The 24,152-nt window shown below is 36.0% G+C and overlaps 1 protein-coding gene across 4 annotated transcripts; it reads right to left on the bottom strand.

The window, feature by feature from the left end:
• Positions 1-74: 74 nt before the first annotated feature.
• Positions 75-23,026, bottom strand: LOC113492320. 4 transcript variants are annotated; one of them, XM_026869770.1, is made up of 15 exons: positions 22,761-23,025; positions 19,727-19,846; positions 19,104-19,362; positions 16,649-16,772; positions 16,156-16,256; positions 13,593-15,851; positions 10,343-13,078; positions 5,679-5,990; positions 4,879-5,021; positions 3,989-4,130; positions 2,555-2,746; positions 2,156-2,251; positions 1,645-1,751; positions 873-1,028; positions 75-366 (listed from the first exon to the last, which is right to left on the bottom strand). In XM_026869770.1, the coding sequence occupies exons 2-15, from the start codon at positions 19,777-19,779 to the stop codon at positions 330-332; spliced, it is 6,717 nt and encodes a 2,238-aa protein (XP_026725571.1). In that variant the 5' UTR covers positions 19,780-19,846; positions 22,761-23,025; the 3' UTR covers positions 75-329. The 4 variants fall into 4 exon arrangements, with proteins under 4 accessions (XP_026725571.1, XP_026725573.1, XP_026725572.1 ...); XM_026869772.1 differs by having other exon boundaries at positions 5,679-5,879; positions 22,761-23,024; XM_026869771.1 differs by lacking the exon at positions 22,761-23,025 and having other exon boundaries at positions 19,723-19,773.
• Between the last annotated feature and the right edge of the window lie 1,126 nt (positions 23,027-24,152).

Here is a 24,152-nt window from a genome sequence, read left to right as displayed (position 1 = left end):
CTTTGCTTAGTTTGAGACTAGATGGCGTTAAGTACAAGTTGTGGAATATTATATTAATTAATAAAACAACAAAATAATTAAGTACAAAAATGATTTATTTATTCAAAAATGATTTCATTAAAAATTACATGCAAAATCGATTAAATTCTACTTAAACTTATTAATCTCTACAATTATTTAATCTCATAGTTTATCTTATTTAACTAAGTACACGCAAATACATACAAAAATATGTATTATTTAAGTCATTAATGAAATTATGAAAAATAGTGAAATTATCTAAATGACAATGCTAACGTATGTAAACTAGGTCTAAAAATCTCCATCCATTAATTAAATGGGTAGTTCTTGTGAGTGTCTCCCATTCTGAAAAAAAAAACGAGAAAAGATAAACTTAGTTTGGTAATTAATAAACAAGGGCTAAAAAAAATGCCATTCCGTATCAGTTGAAACAATGTGAAAAATAAGTAGGTAATAAAGATTTCCAGTTAGTAAATTGCTCAGCCCCACTCCGCTGGACTCCTCTTTCCTCTACCCCACTCCTCCCAACTCCCTCACTCCTTACAAATCCGCCATACTCAACGCAATTCCGCCCCACTCCCAACTAACTCTTCCCTACATCTTCGAATTCCACCCCACTCCTCCCTACTCCGCCCCACTCCTACCAACTCCGCCCCACTCCTTACAATTGTACCTCACACCTCCCAACTCCACCCCACTCCTCCCAACTCCTCCTTACCTACTAATCTCAATTACCACTGATTCCTCCCAAATACCACTAATTCTTTACCATTCCGCCTCACTCCTACCAACTCCTCCCAACTCCGCCCCACTCCTCCACCCTCCACAACTTAAATACATCTCCAACTCACCCTTGGAATGTAAAGGTCCTCCTATTCTTATTCAACGCATGCAGTCCTGTCATCTGCGCGCTATCCAACGTGAACTTTAATGCTTGTAGGTTGTCCCACAGATGTTCAGCACTCGACGCCTTCACAACAACGTTGCGGCCATATTCAATTTGATATCTGTATCGTAAAAAATTATAGATTTGAAACATCTAAAAAGCCACGTTATTAAATATCTTAGTTTTTATCTTTTAAAAAAAAAACGACTCCCGCACTAAGGAATTTAATCCTTGTGTCGCGGGTGTTTCGCAAACATACAAAGCACATGCACAAAGACACCCAGACTCAGAACAAGCATTCGTGGATCACACAAATGCTTGTCCTACGGGGATCGAACCCGCAACACGATGTGGCTTGGCGTGGCGACCTCAACCACTCGGCTATCCGTGCAATCAATTGTCACTCCATTCAAATTTTATCAAAATCGTTCTCGTTTTTTATAGTTGTAAATTGCATTGTCATAGGGTTTGAAGATACCCTGAATACTTTAGCCTGCTAGCTTATCGGGAAGTTTCTCAAAAATCCAACCGGAACGACGAATAAACAAGAAAGTGAGTGAATAAAAAAAAACGTGTGAATATTTTTTTTTATTATACATGCGGACAACATCACATTCGTTGTTCGGAACCCGGAAGTAAGTATGTCTCGTATTATGTATATCAAATTCATAACCGATATTTTGAAAAAATAATTTCTTTTATTAATAATATTGTGTAATAATATACTACGTTGTTACCTGATAAGAAGTTGTGCAGGTGTCACATTAAGTCCAGACGCCATTACTTTGACAAACGGATCGTCGATAGCGGCTGTGGTCGAGTTTTTGAATTCCGCCGGAGTGCCCTGGTAATGTGAAAAATAATTTAAGATTTGTGAAATCATATCAAGTCATTATTCACACAACGCCATCTAGTCTCAAGCTAAGCAACTAAGCTTTTATTATGAGTACTAGACAACTGATAAACATACTTATATATTTCAAAATACATACACCACACAAACATTTTGTCCTGGGCGGGGAATCGAAAGCACTTAAAATGATGAATTGTATCGTAGTGGGGGCTATTAAATATCACTTGCTAGTAAAAAGCGTACTGGTAAGTGACGTCACACGAGTATATTTTTCATGTTTTTTTATCAAGAAGCATGTTTAAACGTAACGAAACGTAACGTATATCCATGGTTCCATAATTTTATATGGAAATATCATCAAAAAACACAAATTTCATGATTTGACAGAAGTTTACCTTGGATCCCAGTACGCCGAAACAACTGAGAGTAATGTTCCTCTCCTTGCAGAATGCATGCATGCGCTCCTGGGACAAGTATGGGTGACATTCAACCTGCAAATACGGGAAACTAGTTAACATTCAACAACTTTCACACAACGCCATCTAGTCTCAAACTAAGCAAAGCTTGTATTATGAGTACTAGACAACTGATAAAAATACTTATATATTTCTAAATACATTCATAATATAGATAAATTACACCCAGACAGAGAACAAATGATCGTGCTCATCACACCTTTGGCCTTGATGGTAATCGAACCCACGACCTTCGGTATAGCAGATTAGCATTAGAAACATTCAAAGTAAATCACGATCTTAGCTGCAAAAAAAAAATTAACCGCTCATCTTCCTTACCTGATTAACAACCGGCTTAAACCTCCCTTTATCGAGGATCCTCTGCAGCTGCATCGTGTTGAAGTTGCTGACTCCGATACTCCTGACCAGGCCGCTGGAGACCAGCTCCTCCATGCCGAACCACGCGTCCAAGTAATCGTGCTCAGAGTATTGGACTACAGAGGCTATTTTTGGGATTGGGTCTGGGCCTTCCTGTTAATTATAGAGATAGTTTTAATCTGGAGGTAATATAGGTCATCACGCCAAACTCATTGGGAGGTGGTCGTTCCCCGCGTAGGACAAGCATTTGTGTGTTCAACGAATGCTTGTCCTGAGTCTGGGTGTCTGTGTGCATGTGATTTGAATGTTTGTGAAACCCAAGACACAAGGATTAAATTAATTCCAAGAGTGGTTTTTTTTATATATAATAATAATTTATAATAATAATTTATTTGTTTTAAATAAGTTACAAACAGTTGTTTGAAGTCCTAGACCTCACACTAGGATTCCCTGTGTCGTGAGATCTAGGCTCATTCGTTCCGCTTACACATTGTTATTCTTAAGTTAACTTAAGCTAGGTTACATACATTTATAGGTGTGTGTGAGCTTTTACAAAAAGAGAAAAATAAAATAATAAGAATTGTAAGTGTGTAGTGTGAGTGTATATATGTGTATTTTGGGTAAATATAAGTCTAATTCCAGGTAGTCTAGGGTAGAGAATAGTGGATGATATGATATTTTAGACTGTTTTCCTAATATCTAGCAGAAAAGTGGATGAAGCAACAAGCAATTCCAGGAGGAGCAATGATGGGCATGTGTATCAGGCTAACTTATTGCCTATGCATATCAGAATTATCAGAAAATTACATATTAAAACAGTTGCTAGAATTTAGACCTGCAACTATATGCATAATAATTCAATCTTTGAAACCCTAGTTCACATAAATACTTAGACCTTTGTGTGGTCCTAGCTACCGCATTAGGTTGAGTAAACTGTAATGGTAGATTATTGTGATAATTAAATAAATAAATTAAACCGATTTTTCAACGTTTTTATAGGCGTACTTTTCGTGTTTGTTTGATTCTTGCTTTCAATTTTGAGGCACTCCCCGATAAGCTAGTAGGGTGAGATGACCAGTAGATTAATTTTGAAAATTGAAGTACGAAAGAACTTCTTTCGGCGCGACTAGGAGGTAACTGGATGACTATGCAACGTGAGTCCGTTACGACAATATGGCGTCACGTTTCTGTACCATCCAGTTTTTTTATTTAGTTTTGATCTCACAAACATTCAAGTCACATGCACAAAGACACCCAGACTCAGAACAAGCATTCGTGGGTCACACAAATGCTTGTCCTACGGGGATCGAAGCAACACGCCTTGCTCAGTGGATTTAGCGTGGTGACCTCAACCAGCTATCCGTGTACCATCATCTAAGAAGATTAACGACTTACCTTAAAGGACATAGGGTTGTGTATCATATAGAGGTCAAAGTAGTCCAGTCCTAGGTTCTGCAGCGAGCTCTTGCAGGCACCCTGCACGAGGTCTGTGCGATGGAAAGTGCTCGATAACTTCGACATAATGAATAGTTCCTCACTGGGGATAAAACGAGTAATGAAATTAGCTTTTGACAAAACGAAGTCTGGTATGGCATCTGGTAAGTTTTAATTACATTTTCAAGTGTTTTTTTAAATAAATAAATAAATGCGGACAACATCACATACATTGTTCTGAACCCAAAGTAAGTTGCTAAAGCACTTGTGTTATGGAATTCTGATACAACGAAGGTACCACAAACACCCAGACTCGAGACAATGTAGAAATGTGAATTTTTACATTGACCCGACCAGGGATCGAACCCGGGACCTCAGAGCTAGCGGCACCTTGAAACCGGTGCGTACTCCACTCGACCACGGAGGTCGTCAGTTTTTAAGAGTTCGAGTTGCTATAAACTAAAACAGAATAAAGCTTCATTGAATGCGTTGCAATTTTTCATCGGTCTTTTTATTAAAATTACAATTTTCTTTTATTTTTAATTTTTGTGTTATAAAATCAAGTTTCCTACTCAATTTATTAATAATTACCTATATTTATGTAAGTTATAAGTTTGACGTGTATGTCTGTCTATGGCATCATCCCTCCACAAACTTTATCCGATTTTCAAACATATCTTTTTTGCGTCGGAGTTTAGATACTTAGAGACGTTTGTGAACTAACACAAAGATATAAATCACAGGCACAAAACACCCAGACTCAGGACAAGTATTCGTGGATCACACAAATGCTTGTCCTACGCGGGATCGAAACCGGATCATTTATTCAATTATTTAAAACTAAATCTTACCGTTTAACAGTGCCATCTTGTATTTTCTCATTGATAGCCGCTCCTATTTCTTTCTCATTGCCATAAATGTACGCGGTGTCGAAGGCTCGGTAGCCAAGGTCGATAGCTGCCTTTATAAGATGGGGTATGAGGCGGGGGTCCATCTGAAATGACATGTTTATTTGTGAATCAAGAAAAAAATATGAAGACGTCATAATTGTTCGCTTTGCGATACGTTCCTCTAGTTATTTTTAGTGAATAAATAGACGCGTAAAAAGATATAAGTATTTGGAAAAGTTAATTTTGGTGATAACAGAGCGTGATATTTTCTGTTGCCCAATTGTCCGATGGTTTGGTGACCTAGCAACCATCATGAAATGGGACCCGAGTCCAGAAGTCGTATACAAATAAGCAGTAGAAAAAATCCTATCGCAATTGTTTTTATAGGTACATGCATGTTTGTTCCTCTTTTAAGCAAAAATCACTGACACTTAAAACCAAACTTGGTACACAGAGATATTATTTTATAACAACGATTAACACCGGATTTTTATCCCGATTTTGTATTCTGTGGTCTTTTTTAAATAGTAGAGGGCGGGCCCACGGGCCACGACTAGTAAATATAATTAAAAACCGGTCCAGCCGTTTTTATACTTATTACTTGCATTGTCATCGGGTTTGAAGCTACCCTGAGAATTTCAGCCTGCTAGCTTATCGGAAAATGCCTTAAAGTTGAGTTGCAAAAATCTAACCGGAACGACAAATAAACAAGCAAATGAGTTTATAGAAACATGGGATGGGAAAATATAAAGGGTACTCACCAACGCGGTCCCCAAAGCAATCATGGGTATACTCTGACTCTCAGAGATCGCTAACGCAGGCATTTTGTCAATCGATCCATATCTGTCCTTCGCCCCTTTCAAATCCTCAATTTTTTTCTCATAAACCTCTTCAGAAATCACCATTTTTTCTTCTTGAGTCACTGGTTTTAATGTCCCCGTAGTTTTAGCCTCCGTTCTACCCTGCAATATTTCAATATTCCCTGTTTCTTTTACTCGTATACGTGTGCGAGAAGGACAGACAGCTTGTGGAAGAAAGATCTGTTTTTTGAAGGTAGTTTGCTGCGATAGAGCCTGGAAAGAAATTCTTTGTTTTGTCTCGCTTGCTCTCGTTTTGAGATAGTAGGTGGGAGTGAGATGGCAAGTGTTCTGATTAAAGTAGGTATTTTAATTGTTGTTTTAATGTATCTACAATTTTCTAATCTTTCCGTTGATTTTAAAACTAACCCAATATGACGTAATTTTTTTACACGTTTATTTGTTTTTTTTTATATAAATCGACACCCGCACTTATCAATAAGTTTTTCGCGAAGATTTTCACAGATAATCAAATACATATACACAAAAACAGCCGGAATTTAAACAAGCATTCGTAAACTACACAATTAATTGCCTATTACGCACTATTACCGAAATCAACAACCAATTTTGCCAAATACCTAAAAAAATATACTAAAATTCAATATTTATTGCAAAACAACAACGATTTATATTGTAACAAACAACTATTGGTCTTCGTTTTAAAACACTGACTTAACAATTCTACGAAATACGGATGTAAGTACTCATAAAATGATTTTGACGTTCGCGTTGTCTAGAAAAATAAATTGCTGACAGCAAAAAATGATTGAACGAAGCGATTGAAAACATGCGGAAATGGCGTAAGCGTATATAAAAAGGATAAATACTTATATCTATATCTATACTAATATATAAAGCTGAAGAGTTTGTTTGTTTGAACGCGCTAATCTCAGGAACTACTGGTCCAAATCGAAAAATTCTTTTTGCGTTGAATAGACCATTCATCGAGGAAGGCTTCAGGCTATAAACCATCACGCTGCGACTAATAGGAGCGAAGATACAATGTGAAAAAAACAGGGCAGGTATAAATCATAACTTATATATTCTACCCACGAGGACGAAGTCGCGGGCAACAGCTAGATTGTTATGTTTGTCGTTGACTATCATTAAAATAAGTATGGTAAAAAATGTTTGTAAAGCGTAAAATAATTATTTAGTTTTGGGCCTAAATGGTGTAGAGTAAATATGCGTGAGTAAACCGTTCATTTAATATAAATAAGGCGTCACGTTTATTTAAAAATAGTATATAAAAACACTAAATTTAAAATTGTACATACGTTAAAACAAAAAGAGAAATATGTTAATACAAACAATCATAATAATGTATCTATTTCTATTTGAAAATTTATATATCATATTTTTATTCGAATTTCATTTTAATACATTATAAAAATCGAATCTAAGCAAGTCTTACACCTTTAACAACGATACTTAAAAAAAACATAATTACGCGCGCTTTTATAATTTCAAACTGTCACTTTTAAAATACTCACCAGCGCAATTACACACAATATTAAAAACAAACACTGCATTATGGAAAACAAATTAAACTATTATTAATTAAAGTAAAACACCTATTCAATATGCCGACTGGGATCCAAGTGAAAGAAGTATTCGTTGCTAATTCATAAGTTAAGGAAATTAACTACCCGCCATTTTTTTACACGAAGAATGGTGAATGGCCTGTATTATAGTATAGTACGATCGGTACTAATTTCTTGGTTTTCATTATATTATTACCGCTGTCACGTTTTTTAAAGTACCTAATATTAATATTACTAATATTTTAAAGAAGACGAATGCCATCTCAGTCTGTCCGTGACCATGACCTGCAAAGTTGTCGAAACGTCGGGAACTAAAGTCTAAAACAAAACCGCGATAAAATCCGTAAAAGTAGTTTCATTTCAATTATAAAGAAGTAAAGTTTGTGAGTGAGTGCCGGCCATTTGTAGGTGTATCTCAAGATCTGAACCATAATTAGATATAAAGGCCGTGGGCTATTCTATCCTTGAAACTAATTTAAAAACCATAAATAAAACCCTTTAAACAGATTTTATTACAGGTTATGAGATACATCCTGGTGACAGACAGACATGCAGCGGAACCTCATTAATAGTTTTAACTTTTAACCTTTGGGTACGACGCGTTTTGGCGGTTAAAGCGGTTTTATAATACAGGCCAGCGGTTTTCCGTATTTTTACGAATTGTGCATTTTGAGTGTTCAAACTTAATTGTTTATAATTTCAATAATTAAATATTATTGATTGAATTTTTATTGCGGTTTTAAATAAGTTTTCGTTTAATTGGGGTGCTTGTTTGAGTTGACGAAATATTTATGGTATAATACGACAAACGTCAATTAACTCGCTTTTTTTTTAATTTGGCTTTTTGCCAAAATATATAAAAAATAACAAATCAATACTTACTAATATAAAGTATAAAAACTAACACAATATTGAAAGATTTTCATAAAATATGGCCACAAATTTAAATACAACTGTATTCTAGGTACTTTCTCTTATAATTTCTGTTTTATAATGCTCTCTGATTACGAGTTTGGATGTTAAATAATATCTTTGCCTATCTCACAATGATATATAAAAGACAAATCAATACATCTTTTTTTAAGAAACTACCTCAAATTGAAATATTCTAATTTGTTTGTTTATTGACTCTCAAAAACTATTTGACAGGATTAGATGAGATTGAATCCAAGTTTCAAATCTTTACTAATATATAAAGCTGAAGAGTTTGTTTGTTTGTTTGAACGCGCTAATCTCAGGAACTACTGGTCCAAATTGAAAAATTCTTGTGTTGAATAGACCATTCACCGAGGAAGGCTTTAGGCTATAAACCATCACGCTGCGACTAATAGGAGCTAAGATACAATGGAAACTGTGAAAAAAACCGGGCAGGTATACCTAAATCTTAACGTATATCTTCTACCCACGGGGACGAAGTCGCGGGCTGTTGCCGCTAGTGGAAAAAATGAAAAAAATACCAAAGCACAATACTCGCGGTGCATAGTTTAAAAATAATAAATTAAACTTAATAGTAGTGAGAGAGAGAGAGAAAGAGATTACGCCGTCACAACCCTTTGTTTGACTGCATGGATGGCCCAGTGGTTGTGGAACCATGGTTCGATCCCCGCGTAGGACAAGTATTTCCGGATTTGCATTTCATCGGTGAATGCTTGTCCTGAGTCTGAGCAGTTTTTGTGCATGTGACTTATGTTTCTGAAACCTTCGCGACATAAGGATTTAATTTTTGAATGCCTGAATAACATTTTTTTATTATATAAAAGTTTAATTATTTACCTAAAATAGATTTTTTCAAGACAAGTCGCGGGTAATACTTGTATGTTTTAAAATCTAATCTTTGATTGACATTATCTACCTGTTTTGATAAATAAGATTCATCTTTCCGTTTCATATCTGACCTCAATAAAACAATTGTTTTTGAAGTTTATTGACAGGACAAACATCAATGTTCAATATGAGTGAGTGAAAAAACGATACGTGTAAGTGACGTTTAAATTTTTGAAGTTAAACTTCTTTTCAAACGACTGGCTGGTTATCAGGCCGTCTGTCATCTTATTGTATATCATCATCATTATCATTCACAGCCTTTGTCCCACTGCTGGGCATAGGCCTCCCCTTTCCCATGTATTATCAATGAACAGCCTGACAGAGGAAATATTAGATATGATGTCTGTCATGATCTGTTGGTAATCGAATCATCGAAGCGTAGTTAGTTCTTGATAATCACTGGGTCGCTATTTTCAGATATACATTTTTTTTTTAAAGATAATATAATATAATATATCCTGGGACAACTCACACACGGTTATCTGATCCCAAGCTAAGCAGAGCTTGTGTTATGGTAACCAGACAACTGATAAACTTACTTATATATTTCTAAATACATACATATTATAGATAAATTACATCCAGACACCAGAACAAATGATCATGCTCATCACACAAAATTTGTCCTGGGCGGGAATCGAACCCACGACCTCCGGTATAGCAGTCAGGGTCGCTAACCACTAAACCAACAGGCCCGTCAAATTTTCAGATGGGATTCAGATGGGAATACGCTATTCGCAACTATGGATTTCGATACGAAGACACTTTTTGATGTTTTCGCCTTAATGTGCTTCCGAACTGGCGTACTATTCTTATTTTTTTTTCGATTTAGCGTGTTTCACAATTACGTCATTCCCGTAGCCGTTATAACAACAAATAATGAAACTCTAGTTATAATTGATTCGTACAGAAAGATGGATCCCTCAGTTTTGCGACTCCGACTCGCACTTGAATCGGTTTTTTAACAAAAGTATTTTTACGCCGAACTTTATAACCGTTTTATAATTAATTAAAATTTACTTTTGGATTATATTAAACCTTTATACATAGGTAGGTAAGATGATATAGAAGAATGATTTAAGAACGATTAAGAAGGAAAAAGTACAAGAGTATGGCCGTGGTCTATACCACAGGCTTCGTCTATACGAGATTACGACCCTTTAAAGAAGTATGAAGAAGAATAAAAACTACACCCACCTCAAACAGCCGAATCTTCTCCAAAACCGACAATTTCTTCGGCATTTCTTTCAAATTAATCTTCTCAACTTTGACGTTCCTTCTAGAATCGAAATCCACAGACTTGATTCTACCTAAAATCTTAAGGACTTTACCATTAACAGCATCACCTAAATCTAATTCTGCAACGGACTTCGCTCTTTTAATTTCTTCTCTACTTTCAAATTCTTCTTCTGTTTTCAGTCCGAATTCATTAGATTTCACGAATTCAGTTTTCGAGTCATTACTTTCAGTTAAATTTGAATAATTTTCAGTTTCATTAACATTTATATTGCTTTCAGTAATAATCTTTTTTGAGGTATATTCTTTAACAATTTTTTGATATGTTTCTTCTATAAATTCATTCGTTTCTTTATACTCTGTGTTGCTTGTATTTATTTCTTTGGCTTTACTGTCAAAAGAATACGAATTATGAATTGAATGTTCTTTTTCTTCATTATTTCTGTCATTTTCTTCAGCTGCTAGCTTCTTGTTGGCTGTATTACGAATGATATTCCTATAGTTGATGAAGTATAGTTTATTTCTAATCCTATTCATGATAGAAGCCTTCTTTTCTTTAACGTCAGGCTCATCAATAACCAATTCAGGATCACTAAGTAATTCTTTAGGATCGGATTCATTAGAAATAGGATTTGAATTGTTGTTTAAATCATTGTCATCTTGCGATTCGTCTAGAGTAACATTTTCAACTACAATTCCTAAACCAATTTTATTTTTTGGTGTTACAATATCAAAATCATTATTTGCGGGTACAAAGTCATCATCGTCTTCAAAATTGTATTCGTCATTTTCGGTTTCTGATGAATCTGTGTCAACATGTTTAATTATTTCAACTTTTGCGTTGTCTTTCCTTATAGTTGACAGAAGGGTTTTGTTAACTTCAACTTGTGTCTCCCAAGCTCTTAAATCTAGTTTGCCTGGAAGAGATTTTGCTTCTTCAATTTTATTACTTTCAAAATCTGATTCGGTTTTAGATACATTAATAGTCTTAACATCATTAACTGTTGTGGATTCTTGAAGCACCGTTTCTTTAATATCTATATAAGTTGGTAGAGTCCTAGCTTCTTCAACTTGAATACCAGAACCTTGCAATTCAATTCTTGCTGGAAATATTTTAGCTTCTCCAATAGTTAAATTTACATTGTCAGCTTTAGACACATCTTTATTAAGATTCCCATCTGTAGTCACGTCTAAAAAACTAGCTGAATCATTAGCGGTTTCAATTTGATCAGCATTTGTTTTAAAGTTGATGAATGCAGGTAAGGTTCTAACTGGTTGTTCTTTGCTATCCAATGTGACGTCTATTTGCGATGGCAGAGCTCGCACTGTCTCAAGATCAGTAGAAACTACACTCACTATAGTAGGCAAAGGTTTTGCGATTTCAGACGCAATACTTTCATTAGTTTTTGATACTTTCCTTGGTCTATTTATCTCGACTTGTTTCACGATTTTTGAGAATTCTAATTCTTTATTTATAATGCTTTTCTTGGTAAGCAGAGTTTTGTTAGTTTCAACTTGATTCTTCCATAGATTGAGATTTATTTTACCGGGAACCGGTTTGCTGTTTTTATTATTAGTATCCATGTATTGAGATTTGTATGAAGCTTTTTCTGGTAATTCTTTTGGTAGTTCTAATTGACTTTTAACTGGTATAACCCCTTTTTCTGATACGGGATCTGGGATTTTAATTTCTTGTGGTTTAACTTCGTCTTTTTCAGTCGTAAGACTATTGCTTGTGTTATTAATGTCAGACAGGCTGTCTTTATCTTCAATAATCTTTATATTTTCATTAGTTTTGTGCAGGTTACCTGGCACTATCGTAGGTACATTTATAGCTTCGTTTATATTAAAATTAATAATAGCTGGAAGTGTTTTAGCTACTTCAGGTTTCTTTTCGTTCAAATCAATGGTTTCAGGTAATTCTTTGCTTACCTGATCCAGATTTTTACTGAAACCAATGTCAGGTAAGGTTTTAGCTATTTCATCCAAACTTTCGTTTTTAATTACGTCTTTTTTATCGACCAATATTTTGTTGACTGCGACTTGAGTTTTCCAATTGTTTAAGTTAATTTTACCAGGTTTAGTTTTACCTACTTCATTCTCGTAATCTCTGTCAGGTAGAATTTTTGGTAGTTCGTATAAATCTGGTTTAATACTAGTTTTATTATCTCCCTTTACTGCGGGTTCAATAACTGGTGAACTTGTTTTAGATTTATCAACTTTGACTATTATAGGTAATGTTTTAGCAACTTCAAATTGATTGTCAGCTATTTTATTTTCCTTAGCTTCTAAGTTAGACGTTTCTGTTTTATTTTCTCTAGGTATTCCTACAATTACAGATATATTTGTAGCACTATTTATAGACGTAACATCTGGTGTATTTGGTTCAGATTCATCTTTAGTTTCCGTTAACACGGCTTTATTAGTTATCACCGGGTTATGAGTTGAAATATTATTGACTGGTCCTTCAGCAGATTTCCAAAATTCATCAACGATTTTTGCCTCACTGGTATATATCAATTCGTCGTAATTGAAGCCAATTTTGATCTTATCTTTCTCGTCATAAGATTCATATTTGAGCAGCTCTTCTACGATTTTCGGTTTGTCTTCAAATTTTTTGATGTTTGTTTCTATTTCAGGAGTATTTATTGCTGAGTGTTTTTCATCTTTTGTTGTAGATTCTTTTGATTCTAAGCGCTGTGAAGAAAGAAGCACGTTGTTAGTTGTAATATATTGGTATTTAAAAAGGCTAGATAGAGACCCATCAATAGATTTAAAAATAACTAAACCTTGATTTCATGTGTGATAAGGACAGGAAAAAGAAAGAATTACTATGAAACATTGCTTTTACTTTGTGTAAAACTTTCACCTGGAATTATCGGTGAGAAATATATATATTTTCCTTTCCTAACAGTAGAAGTTTCCATTATTAGAAAGTATATCCATTGAGGCAGATAGATATTTCGGTTATACCAAAGAGTATATAAAAAAAAACTTCTTTAATATGTCTAAAAGTTTTTAATATCTAATTCCTTAAAAATAGACTTTAAAAGCTACAGTGATACTGGTTACTGGTTACTGGTTACTGGTGATGGGCTATTTTTTACGCACGTAGGCTCCAAGTTGGCCCATTGTGCGTCAGGTGGCTTTGGGAGGCTGGCAGGCCAGCAGCTACAGTGATTTAGGGTTTTACAAATATTTTACTTCTTACCTCAAAAACAGCAATTTTCGATGAGACGGAAGTGCTTTTAGGCAAATCAATGTCTTCCTGTTTCATACTCTTCGTGCTCGCCAACGAACTAATCTTATTTTTCAGCCGACTGACATTTCCTTTAAGTACTGTCACTTCATTATCGCTATCCTTGTCTTCCGCTTGAACTTTACTATGTTCTATCTCTTTCTTTTCAGCAATAGTATCAGTTATTGTAGTATCTTCAGTTTTATTAATTTCTTCACTGTGTGTCATCTTATTCTTGTCTTTAATATTGTTAGTGATTGTAGATTGATTATTTTTATTAATTTCTTTAAGATCCTGATCTTTTTGTTCCACAAAAACATCATATTTTTTAGATTCAATCGTTTCATTAATTCCTCTACTGTATTGTAGCTTCTTTTGTTCAAGAACTGTATCCGTTTTACTATTTTCCTGAATTTCTTTAGTTTCTCCTTTCTGTACATTTTCATTTTTGAAATTATAAGAATCTCGTTTGAGACTGAAGTCAAAGGGATTTCGTAGCATGTATGTGTTCATTTCTACATTGGTTTTTTGTTCTGTCGTCTGGTACTCAGTCACTTTCTTAATAGTGACACTACTTGACACATTTTCAGTGACGTCACTTTTGTAACTACTTGCGCCTTCTTGTACACTCACACTGCTAGTTAATTTATTAGTGACAGTTTCCTTATTATTGATATTAGTATCTTTAGTGAAAGTTGCTGTTTTCTCCGAAGTTTTATCTTTGAATTCCGTTCGTGTGATATTTTCACTGGCACTTCTGGTGAAACTTTTAACTTCATCTGTTGTGCTTTCAATATCTTCAATGGTACTTTCAGTTAAATTTTCAGTTTTCGTGAAAACTGGTATACCGACTTTGATGCCTTCTTTGATAATATATTCAGTTTTCAAAGTTTCTGTTTTAAGACCATTTTCTTCTTTAATTTCTTTGCTTACACTCTCATCTGTTTTAGACGATGTTTCTTCAATTATAGTTTCTTTTACGATGGTTTCTTTTATAGTATTACCGATGCGTTCTTTTCTTTCTTCAGTTGTCATAACTTCAGAATTAGTGTCTTTTGTTACACTACCTTTTGTAATCGTCACGATATTATGACTCCCATTCTCTCGGAATTCTTTGAGAATGCTGCTGTCATCTTTAGGTCTAATGTTACCCATTTCTATACTGATACCGCGAGTAAATCTTTCTGTTTTGACAGGGATTGCTGTCTTATCTTTTGCTGTCGTTTCCTTTTTGTTTGCTGTCAATTCTATTTTGTCAGCTGTACTTTCATTGATGACCTTTTGTTCTTCAGTTTTGCTACTAAAATGTTGACCGAATTTCTCGGTAGCGGGCTTTTCTTTATTAACACTGTGGCTATAACTTCGAATTAATCTTTCAGTACGTATAGGTATACTTGAGTGTACTTCTCTTTCTATCGTTGTAGTTTTGACAGTAGTGCCATCTCCCTCGCTCTTGGTTACGATTTCTGTTTTAGTGTTATCGTCTTCAAATTTCTCGATGACAACTGTGCCTTTGTCATCTTTCTTGACTTCTCGACTGACAGCACGTTTCGCTCTTTCAGGCTTGACAGGTGCTGTTGCCTTGGTTCGAATCTCTTCTCCAACATTTTGTGTCTCTTTTCCTTCTTCAACTTTTTCAACAGTTTCTATCTTAAAGTTGTCTTTTTCACTATTTTTCCTGCGGTAAGTCCTAGCAGGCTTGACAGGCACTGTTTTTGGTGTTTTATCTATAACTTCACTATCCACGCTTTCTTTCACCACAGAGACTTCATTATCTCGACTCACTTCTCTGCTTGTTCCTCTTGAGAACCTCTTAATGGTAATATTAGACGCTGTGACTCTAAACCCGCCATCTTTCAACTCAGAATCTGCTGTAGGATTTTTAGCTTTAACCCTTTCTACTAAAGCTCCAATTTTGCTTGCACCATCGTCTCCACGACGTCGTAAAGCTGGTATTTTCGAAATTCTCGATACAGTTGGTCTCTCATCGACTTCCTCGTCGTACGCGTGAATTATTTCCTCGAATTTACTTTCAAGGACTTCTGTATCTTCTATTTTGACTTCTAATTTTATATCATCAATATTTTTAAGAGTTTCATCGACTATTTCTTCATAAATCTTGTCAAATTCATCTTCCGTTTTCGGGTCGACTTTTAACGATGTATGTCTTTTCGTTGGTATTTTTGATTCTTTCAACTTTGGCAGCGATGAGCGCCGCGGTTGTTTTTGTTGCTGGAAAATTATACGAGTGTCGTTAAAAAGTGTTATTTTAATAATGGGGTCTTAACTTAGTACATTGCTTGGAACAATTTGTTCAAAGAGAGGTCGACGGTTAACGCTTTTAAAATCGAATAAATTATTTCGAAAACGAAGGCAACTTGAAATAAAATTGAGGCAGCTTTAACTACAAATACATTTAGACTAACTTTAGCATGCGACTATAAGCAATCATTAGTTTAAATGAAGTGTAAACATGGAACTACTTCATTTCCCTTCGTTTCAAAACGCGGTGTTTGTAATATAACATTCTACTCACTCTTTCTCTCTCCTTCTGCTCTCTTCTTTCCTTCTTCACTTGCTCCACAGCCTGACGTAGCCTTGTGATTGGGATCTTGGATTTCTTCTCTTCCGATTTATCTGTAAATGTGTTAAATAGCAATTAAATAAGAATCTTATTAACCGTAAGCCTGACTATTCAGATTTTAGGTATAAGAAACAAGGAGAATTATGATTGAAATGTAAGTGAAGTGTCGCGGTTTCGATCCGCGAAGGACAGGCGTTTGTGTGATCCACGAATTCCTGTTTTACAAATTGTGGACCTACCGTTTTGATATTATTAAATGATGCATCCGTTTACTCACGCGTATATAGCGGGTGTGCCTGACTACTTTCGGACCCAACCAGAGTCCTTAAACATGAGCTGATGCGGTGGGGCTGACCTGATAAATGCCCGTGAGCAAAGCGTTGCACCATTTAGTAATGAATCAGTCTCACGACAGTTACAATAAATATATGATATTATAACAAACCTCTTTCCATGTTTCTATTTTCTATTTCTCTTCTTAGTTTTGTTCTTACGCTTCTGCTATCCAATTCTCTCTCGTGTTGCGAACTACTACTGTATCTGAGTCCACCATTTTCTCTACGTTCAATCTGAAAATAACAATATAATGTATTTTTAATCTGTCTTTGAGATTTAATCTAAGTGGATATTGATTGACTTGTTGGTTAAGGAGTTAGTGGCTCTGACTGTTATACCGGAGGTCGTGGGTTCGATTCCCACCCAGGACTAATGTTTGTGTGCTGAGCACGATCATTTGTTCTGTGTCTGGGTAAAATTTATCTATATTAAGTATGTATTTAGAAATATATAAGTATGTTTATCAGTTGTCTAGTACTCATAATTCAAGCTTTGCTTAGTTTGAGACTAGATGGCATTGTGGAATATTTTTTTACATTGTATATGCCTGCAGCAAGTTGTTTATTTTTCCTTGTATTAATGACGAAACTCGTGGGAATAGTATAATTCCAGCCTATATAAATCCCACTGCTGGGCACAGGCCTCTTCCCGTATAGGGAAGGTTCGAGCATTGATCACGACGCTAGCTCACTGCGGGCGATTTCAGATTCCAATATTTATAATCCATTTTTCCTTACAACCTTTTTATAATATTTTTATTGTATTTCATGTCTAACAAGGTGGTCTGCATCCCAAGGTTAATTTCAAATGGACGTTATTTTCAAAATAAAAAATAAAAACATCGATCGTTTTTTATTAAAAGCGTCTACCTCACTAAGAAGTTCATCCTTGAGTTTTTAACAGACATGCACAATGACACTTAGACTCAGAACAAGCATTCGTGGATCACAGAAATGTTAGTCCTATGTGGAGATCGCATTTAAGATCCGTCGTGCACAGTGGGTTTCGCGCCTACCATGTAGGTAGTCGATTTTATTGGAGGTGTTACGTACGAGTTCGTCCGCGTGTTGACTTCGTCAGCTCTTATTAATTATAGCATAATGATTTCTCAATAAATGAACTATCTAACACTGAAATCATTGTTCAAATTAAACCAGTATTTCTTCAGAACCAGTAGCTTTAGCCTTTTTTTGGTAAGGCGGGGGAATCCTCATGGACGCTCGCTTCCTCGGGGGAACGGGTAGTGTCAGACTCTTACTGACTAAACCTGAACCGCCGTGCTACGTCATCCGCGTTTTTGTGTCGGTGTATGGCAATGCGTGGCAATCCTGCATACAGTCAAGTTTTAGCCTAGCTTAGCTTTAACATAGTAAGCTTTATAATATTGGTACTATGCTAAATGATGTAACAATTTACTCACGCGTACTGCCGCATCAGCTCATGATTAAGGACTCCGGTTGGGTCCGAAACTAGTCTTAGGACCCTGATAAATTCGCGTGAGTAAACCATCGTATCAATAAGTACTTTCAATTGGCAATTATTTTCACTTTATCGTTAATATCTATGACGTCACAATCTCTTATGATAAAAGCTAATTTCATGTGAATTTCGTCAGACTGTTGTAAAAATAGTTTGTTTGAAACTGTAGTCTGCAGAAAATGCTTAAATGTACAGAAATGTCATTTCGTTTGGATTAATAACGCAATTCAGTGCTGTCATCATCCTAGCCTTTTCCCAACTATGTTGGTGTCGGCTTCCAGTCAAACCGGATTCAGCTAAGTACTAGTGTTTTATAAGCGACTGCCTATCTGATCTTCTGAAAACAGTTACCTGGGCAACACGATACACCTTAGTTAGACTGGTTATCAGAGTTTCTAGCTGCTGACTACTCTTAACTGTCAACGATGTATGAATAACAGCCGGGACTCACAATTTAACGTGAAACACGGAGGTGAACACCTTCCGAAACACGGAGGAACTCGCTATGACGAAGTCTAAATAGTCACCCATCAAATCGACCGTGTCATGAGTAGTTTAATTAATGATCAATCAACTTGTGTGTTGTAGTTTAGCCACTTTATCCATAAAATTGGTGATTAAGGAACCTTTGCGTATAGTTAATTATTGTCGTAGATTTTAGAACTGTCTTATCCCCATAGGGCAAGGGAAGCTGTCATCTATACTCTATACTAATATATAAAGCTGAAGGGTTTGTTCGTTTGTTTGAACGCGCTAATCTCAGGAACTACTGGTCCAAATTGAAAAAATCTTTTTGTGCTGAATAGACCATTCATCGAGAAAGGTTTTAGGCTATATACCATCACGCTGCGACTAATAGGAACGAAGATACAATGGAAAATGTGGAAAAATCAGGGCAGGTATAAATCATAACTTATATCTTCCACCCACGAGGACGAAGTCGCGGGCAACAGCTAGATTAAAATACAGGGAAACAAGAATAAAACCAAAATTAACATTTAATATTTATATTCAAGTTTTTGCATCGTGGTAACAACAGTTTTACCTGGTTTAACATCTTTCTTAAACAAATGCTGATAACTCACCGCTATATCTTCGGTAACTGTCAACTTTTGTGATTTGACGCCATCTTTAGTAAGAGTAGTCTCTTTTTGAGTGACAGTCAGAATGGGAGATAGACTGAATTGAGCTCCTCCTACCTCTATTTCAGATTCCTCTTGGTTTCTTAATGTGTTTTCGTCTACTTCTCGTATTTCTTGCGATCCTGGTACTTTGGATTCGACGTTCGGCGGATCTTCGTAGTCATTTTGTATTTTTATGACTGGCAACTCCGCCATTTCTTTTCTGGAATTAATAATTAAGTTATGGTAATTATAAGATTTTTTTTTTATGGGACCAAATTATGCCTCGCAATGAACGAAGAAAATAGTAGCCATGTTTTACAACGCCATCTAGTCTCAAACTAAGCAGAGCTTGTATTATGAGTACTAGACAACTGATAAACATACTTATATATTTCTAAATACATACATAATATAGAAAAACAACACCCAGACACAGAACAAATGATCGTAATCATTACCGAAACAGTTCTTTGTGTGGGTATCGAACCCACGACCTTTTGTACAGCAGTCAGGGTCACAAACCACTAGACCAACAGGCCAGTCACAATTAATATTGAAATTGTTATAAATATGAACATACTTACATAGTACGGCCACTTTGAAAGAACTTCAACAAGCGACTGTGTTCCAATTCCATTTATCTATAAATATTTAATCATTTGATAAATATTGCGGCGGTGTTTTAATATAATCAGCGTAATTATCTAAAACAATATATGGTATGTTATAAAGGTATTCGCTTGTTTAGTCACAATTATCCGATCACTGAATTGACGTTTCTACAAGTACAATATGGCATTCATCATCGTCCTAGCCTTATCCCAACTATGTTGACGTCGGTTTCCAGTCTAACTGGATTCAGCTAAGTACCAGTGTTTTACAAGGAGCGACTGTCTATCTGACTTCCTCAACCCAGTTACCTGGGCAACACGATACCCCTTAGTTAGACTGGTTGTCAGACTTTGAGGCTTCTGACTACTAGTAATGACTTCAATATTTAAAGATGATTTGTTTGTTAATTTTGCGGATTAAAAAAAAACGGTTGCAGACCTTTCATTTAAAATACCATTGAAAGTAGCAAAAATAAAAAGCCGGAAACAAGGAGTCTCGAATAGGGATGATGACTGGGTATAAAAAGAAAAAATGTCATTAGTCCCTCAGTTAGATAATTGAAAAGTATGAGACACGTATTTTTTCCTTTTTCAGAAAAACTAGAATTGACAAAGATTAACTGCTTTAAAGTTTAGGAGAGGGGGCTTGTGACGTAACGATATGGTAAAATTTATACACAATCGTGACGTCACGCGTAAGTTTCATTCACTGTAATTTGGTCAATTTATGTTTGCGGGACAAATTAGAATACGTATCCATTATTATACAAAAAACTACAAGACGGACACTGCAAAAAAAAATTGTCGTCATCCCTATTGTGCACAGTGAATAAGCATAGCCATTAAGCTCAATTTTCCCTGGTTTGGTGACGATTTTTTCTTAGAGGGAAGTTTACAAGCTTTCATCGTCTATAGGTACTAATATGATGAGGCAAAGTTTATAGTGTTTTAATCGGTTGATTGGCACTAGAAAACCAGAAAGACACCACTGAAAAACGGAGAAATTCCTGAGGAAACCTGGGTTTCAAGTATCGTAATCCTAAATAGAACGCAATGAGCTAGCGTGGCGTCCGAGTAAGTGGGAGCGTTTCATCTGGTTGTTATCAAATAAAATTTATTTGTATTGCACAGATAGCCGAGTGGTCGAGGCCAACTGGTGACCTGGAGTTGGATCGATCAGCACGTCAATTAAGTACAAGCATTTGTATGATCCACGAATGCTTGTCCTGAACCTGGGTGTCTTTGTGCATGTGACATGAATGTTTGTGAAACTCCCGATGCAAGGATTAAATTCCCTGCCACAGGAGTCGATTTAAGTAATCAAAGAAAAAACCCAGGAAACTTAAATTCAACGAACTCATTACGAAACGATTGCTCATTTATCAATATGATTAATCCTTTTATCTATAAAATGCAGCTTCTGATAATACAATCATGGTGCAAGTTAGTTACGAAGGCCATTGGCATGTAGATAGGAAACAAATTTCTAAAATAAATAGCTCCTTTTGTTTAATTTTTACATGTCGGCCATCATCATCATAATTCTCCTGCCCTTCATCATCTCAGCCTATAGCTGTCCGCTGCTGGACATAGGCCTCTCCATATGTTCTTCAGCGCGACCGATTCATTGCCACCTGCATCCAACGAGACCCAGCGGCTTTCACCAGGTCGACGGTCTGTCATGTCAACATGTCTTCTCCTTCCATACCTTTCTGACGTCATCTCACAAGAAACACTCTTTGCAGCCATATCATCTTTCACACAATCTATCCATCGTTTCGTTAGTCGTCCTCTTCCCCTATATCCATTCACATCCATGCTCAACGCCTTCCTCACCACATGATCTCCGTATAACATGTCTATCAGTCAGCCAGATCGCCTAAAGTAAGTTGAATAGCATTTTAACTTCAAATGTATAAGAATGACTTTTATTTTTAACCGCTGATGCAAAAAGAGGCTTGTTATAAATTTGACGTGTCTATCTGTTTGTGGTAGCATAGACCCCGTAAGTGTTGAGCGATTTTAATTTAGTTTCTTTGTATTAAAGGTGAATTCTGTGCGAGTGTTCCGTATCAAACATGGTGGTGTTAAGGTTAAGGCGTTTAAAAATTGTGGGGTTTGAAAGGTTTTATTAGATGAGGTCATCACGCCAAACCCACTAAACGCGACCTGTCGCGGGTTCAATCTCCGCGTAGCACAAGAGTTTTGTGTAATTCACGAATGCTTGTTCAGAGTATGAGTGTCGCCGCGACACGAGGATGAAATTCCTTCATGCGGACGGCGTTTTGTCGAAAACGACATAGCATTTTGAAACTGTTTAGAATTTTTTTCCAGTTTTGCAAATCTCAGAATTCAAAGATAATATCCCAACCAAACCACCCAACCAAAACCAAATTGTAAATCTCAGAACCGGGGACCCTCTTTCTTTCTCGCATAGCCCGGTGGGTCGGCGATCCTACACGACTGGAAAAAAAATTAGGAAATCGATTCAAAATAAATGAGGAAATAAAAACAAAACATCGCCATACAAAGACTGATTGACAACCCTTCAAATTACCTGCGTAAACGATAAAACTTGTGAGTCATATTAGAAAACTATATACATATATCATAACGACAGCACCGATAGCCGAGTGAACCTAACCCACTGAACATCTATTAGCGCGAGCTGTCGCAACTACCATCAAAGCGAATCAAAACCTAACTTACCAAAAATCAAAGTTCAATAAAAAAAACGCGCTGAACATGACGTGTCACCGGTGTCAGGGTTTCGATCCCCGCGTAGTCGCGTAGGACAAGCATTTGTGTGATCCACAAATGCTTGTTCTGAGTCTGAGTGTCTTGGATGTGATTGTCAAATCCCCCGCGAGGTATAGATTAAATTCCTCAGTCTCAGATCGTTATAAAACGTTGAAACAAGTTTCTTCACAGTCAAATTAAGAACTACAAATAACTAAATCTATTCTATATCTATAAGGGTTGCTTTTAGAAGTGTTATCATGCTTACCAAATCAAAAATCCATTTCCATCTGTATTAAAATTGCTTAAAAACCTTTCCAATAAAATAATCACCAATTTTTCCACAATACACTTTGTTACATCAAAAACTATCTTAAATCGATATTTAAATCACACAGTTACTACACTAGACAGAATTAAAAAATTAAACTGTCAAACTAATTAAAATATAACAAAATGGATGAAGAATTTAAACATATTTATCTAAATACGCAAAATAATTCTCGAAATGAGTTACCAGTGTTAACAAAGTCAAAGTACTAAATATTTTAGTGTTTTTGTTATCAACATATATTATCTTGCATTTTAAAACGATAAAAGATAAAATATTATCATTGATAGCCATTCTGTTTCGATATAATTGAATGTAAATATGATTAATGGTGAATAGACTACGTCGCTCTAGGAGCTCGTGGCTAAGCTATAACTGCATATGTGAATCGATCACAGGTTAAGTTACGCTTAACGCGATTGGTCCGTAGATGGGTGACCATCTTTGCCATAACGAGTTCCTCCGTGTTTCAGAAGGCACGTTAAATTGTGGGTCCCGCCTGTTATTCATACATATTTGACAGTCGTTGTATGTAATCAGAAGCTATATAAAAAGTCTGACAGCCAGTCTAACCAAGGGGTATCGTGTTGCCCAGGTAACTGGGTTGAGGAGGTCAGATAGGCAGTCGCTCTTTTTTAAACTTTGCTACTTAACTGTATCCGGTTAGACTGGAAGCTGACCCCAACATAGTTGGGAAAAGGCTAGGATGATGATGATTAAATAATTTCATATTCGACAATTTTAGTAATCTAAGATACTATAATTGTTTCAGTAGTTGTTCAAAACAACAATTTTATTGTTATCTGTGCTAAGGTAATGGGGTGTGCCCTAAGGTAATACCTACCTAATAAGGATGTCTGATTAGATATACCCAATATTTTTTTTGCATGTGCCAAATGTTTGTGTGGTGAGTGCTTAGCTTGAATTATTTTTTTTACCTTAACATCATCAGTGAAGTTTCATTTGTTTTGCTTACGTTTTGTGAGACGGGGTCGTTTCAAATTCAATAACAAATATCTTTATTGCGAACTAAGTGTAGGTGCACAAGTTTCGAAGGTGTTAAGTAGGTTTCGTCTGTCAAACGGACGGATAGACATGGCCTTTTTTTGTTAAGGCAAAGGAAACCTCATGGACCTTCGGAGGACGAAATGGGTAGTCTCACACTCTTACTGACTAAACCTGAACCTCCGTGCTACGTCAGCCGCGTTTTTGTGTCGGTGTATGGCAATGCGTTGCAATCCTTCATACACCGACCGCAGGCTTCCACCAAACAGTAGTGCGGGCCGGTGGGTAATTTTTCGTATTGTGTGGAGGCCGATGTGTAAAGAG

Source organism: Trichoplusia ni, chromosome 3, assembly GCF_003590095.1.
Source record: "Trichoplusia ni isolate ovarian cell line Hi5 chromosome 3, tn1, whole genome shotgun sequence".
In the NCBI taxonomy this organism is placed as follows: Eukaryota; Metazoa; Arthropoda; class Insecta; order Lepidoptera; family Noctuidae; genus Trichoplusia; species Trichoplusia ni.
This window is presented reverse-complemented; position numbering and strand designations above follow the sequence as displayed.

Bases quoted from the DNA above. Each gene is read 5' to 3' on its own strand.
- LOC113492320 (XM_026869770.1), bottom strand. From the start codon at position 19,779: ATGGAATTGGAACACAGTCGCTTGTTGAAGTTCTTTCAAAGTGGCCGT. The intron at 15,852-16,155 runs GTGAGTAGAATG...ATAATTTTCCAG, and splicing joins AGCAGAAGGAGAGAGAAAGA to CAACAAAAACAACCGCGGCG. The intron at 367-872 runs GTGAGTTGGAGA...TTTTTTTTTCAG, and splicing joins AGGACCTTTACATTCCAAGG to AATGGGAGACACTCACAAGA.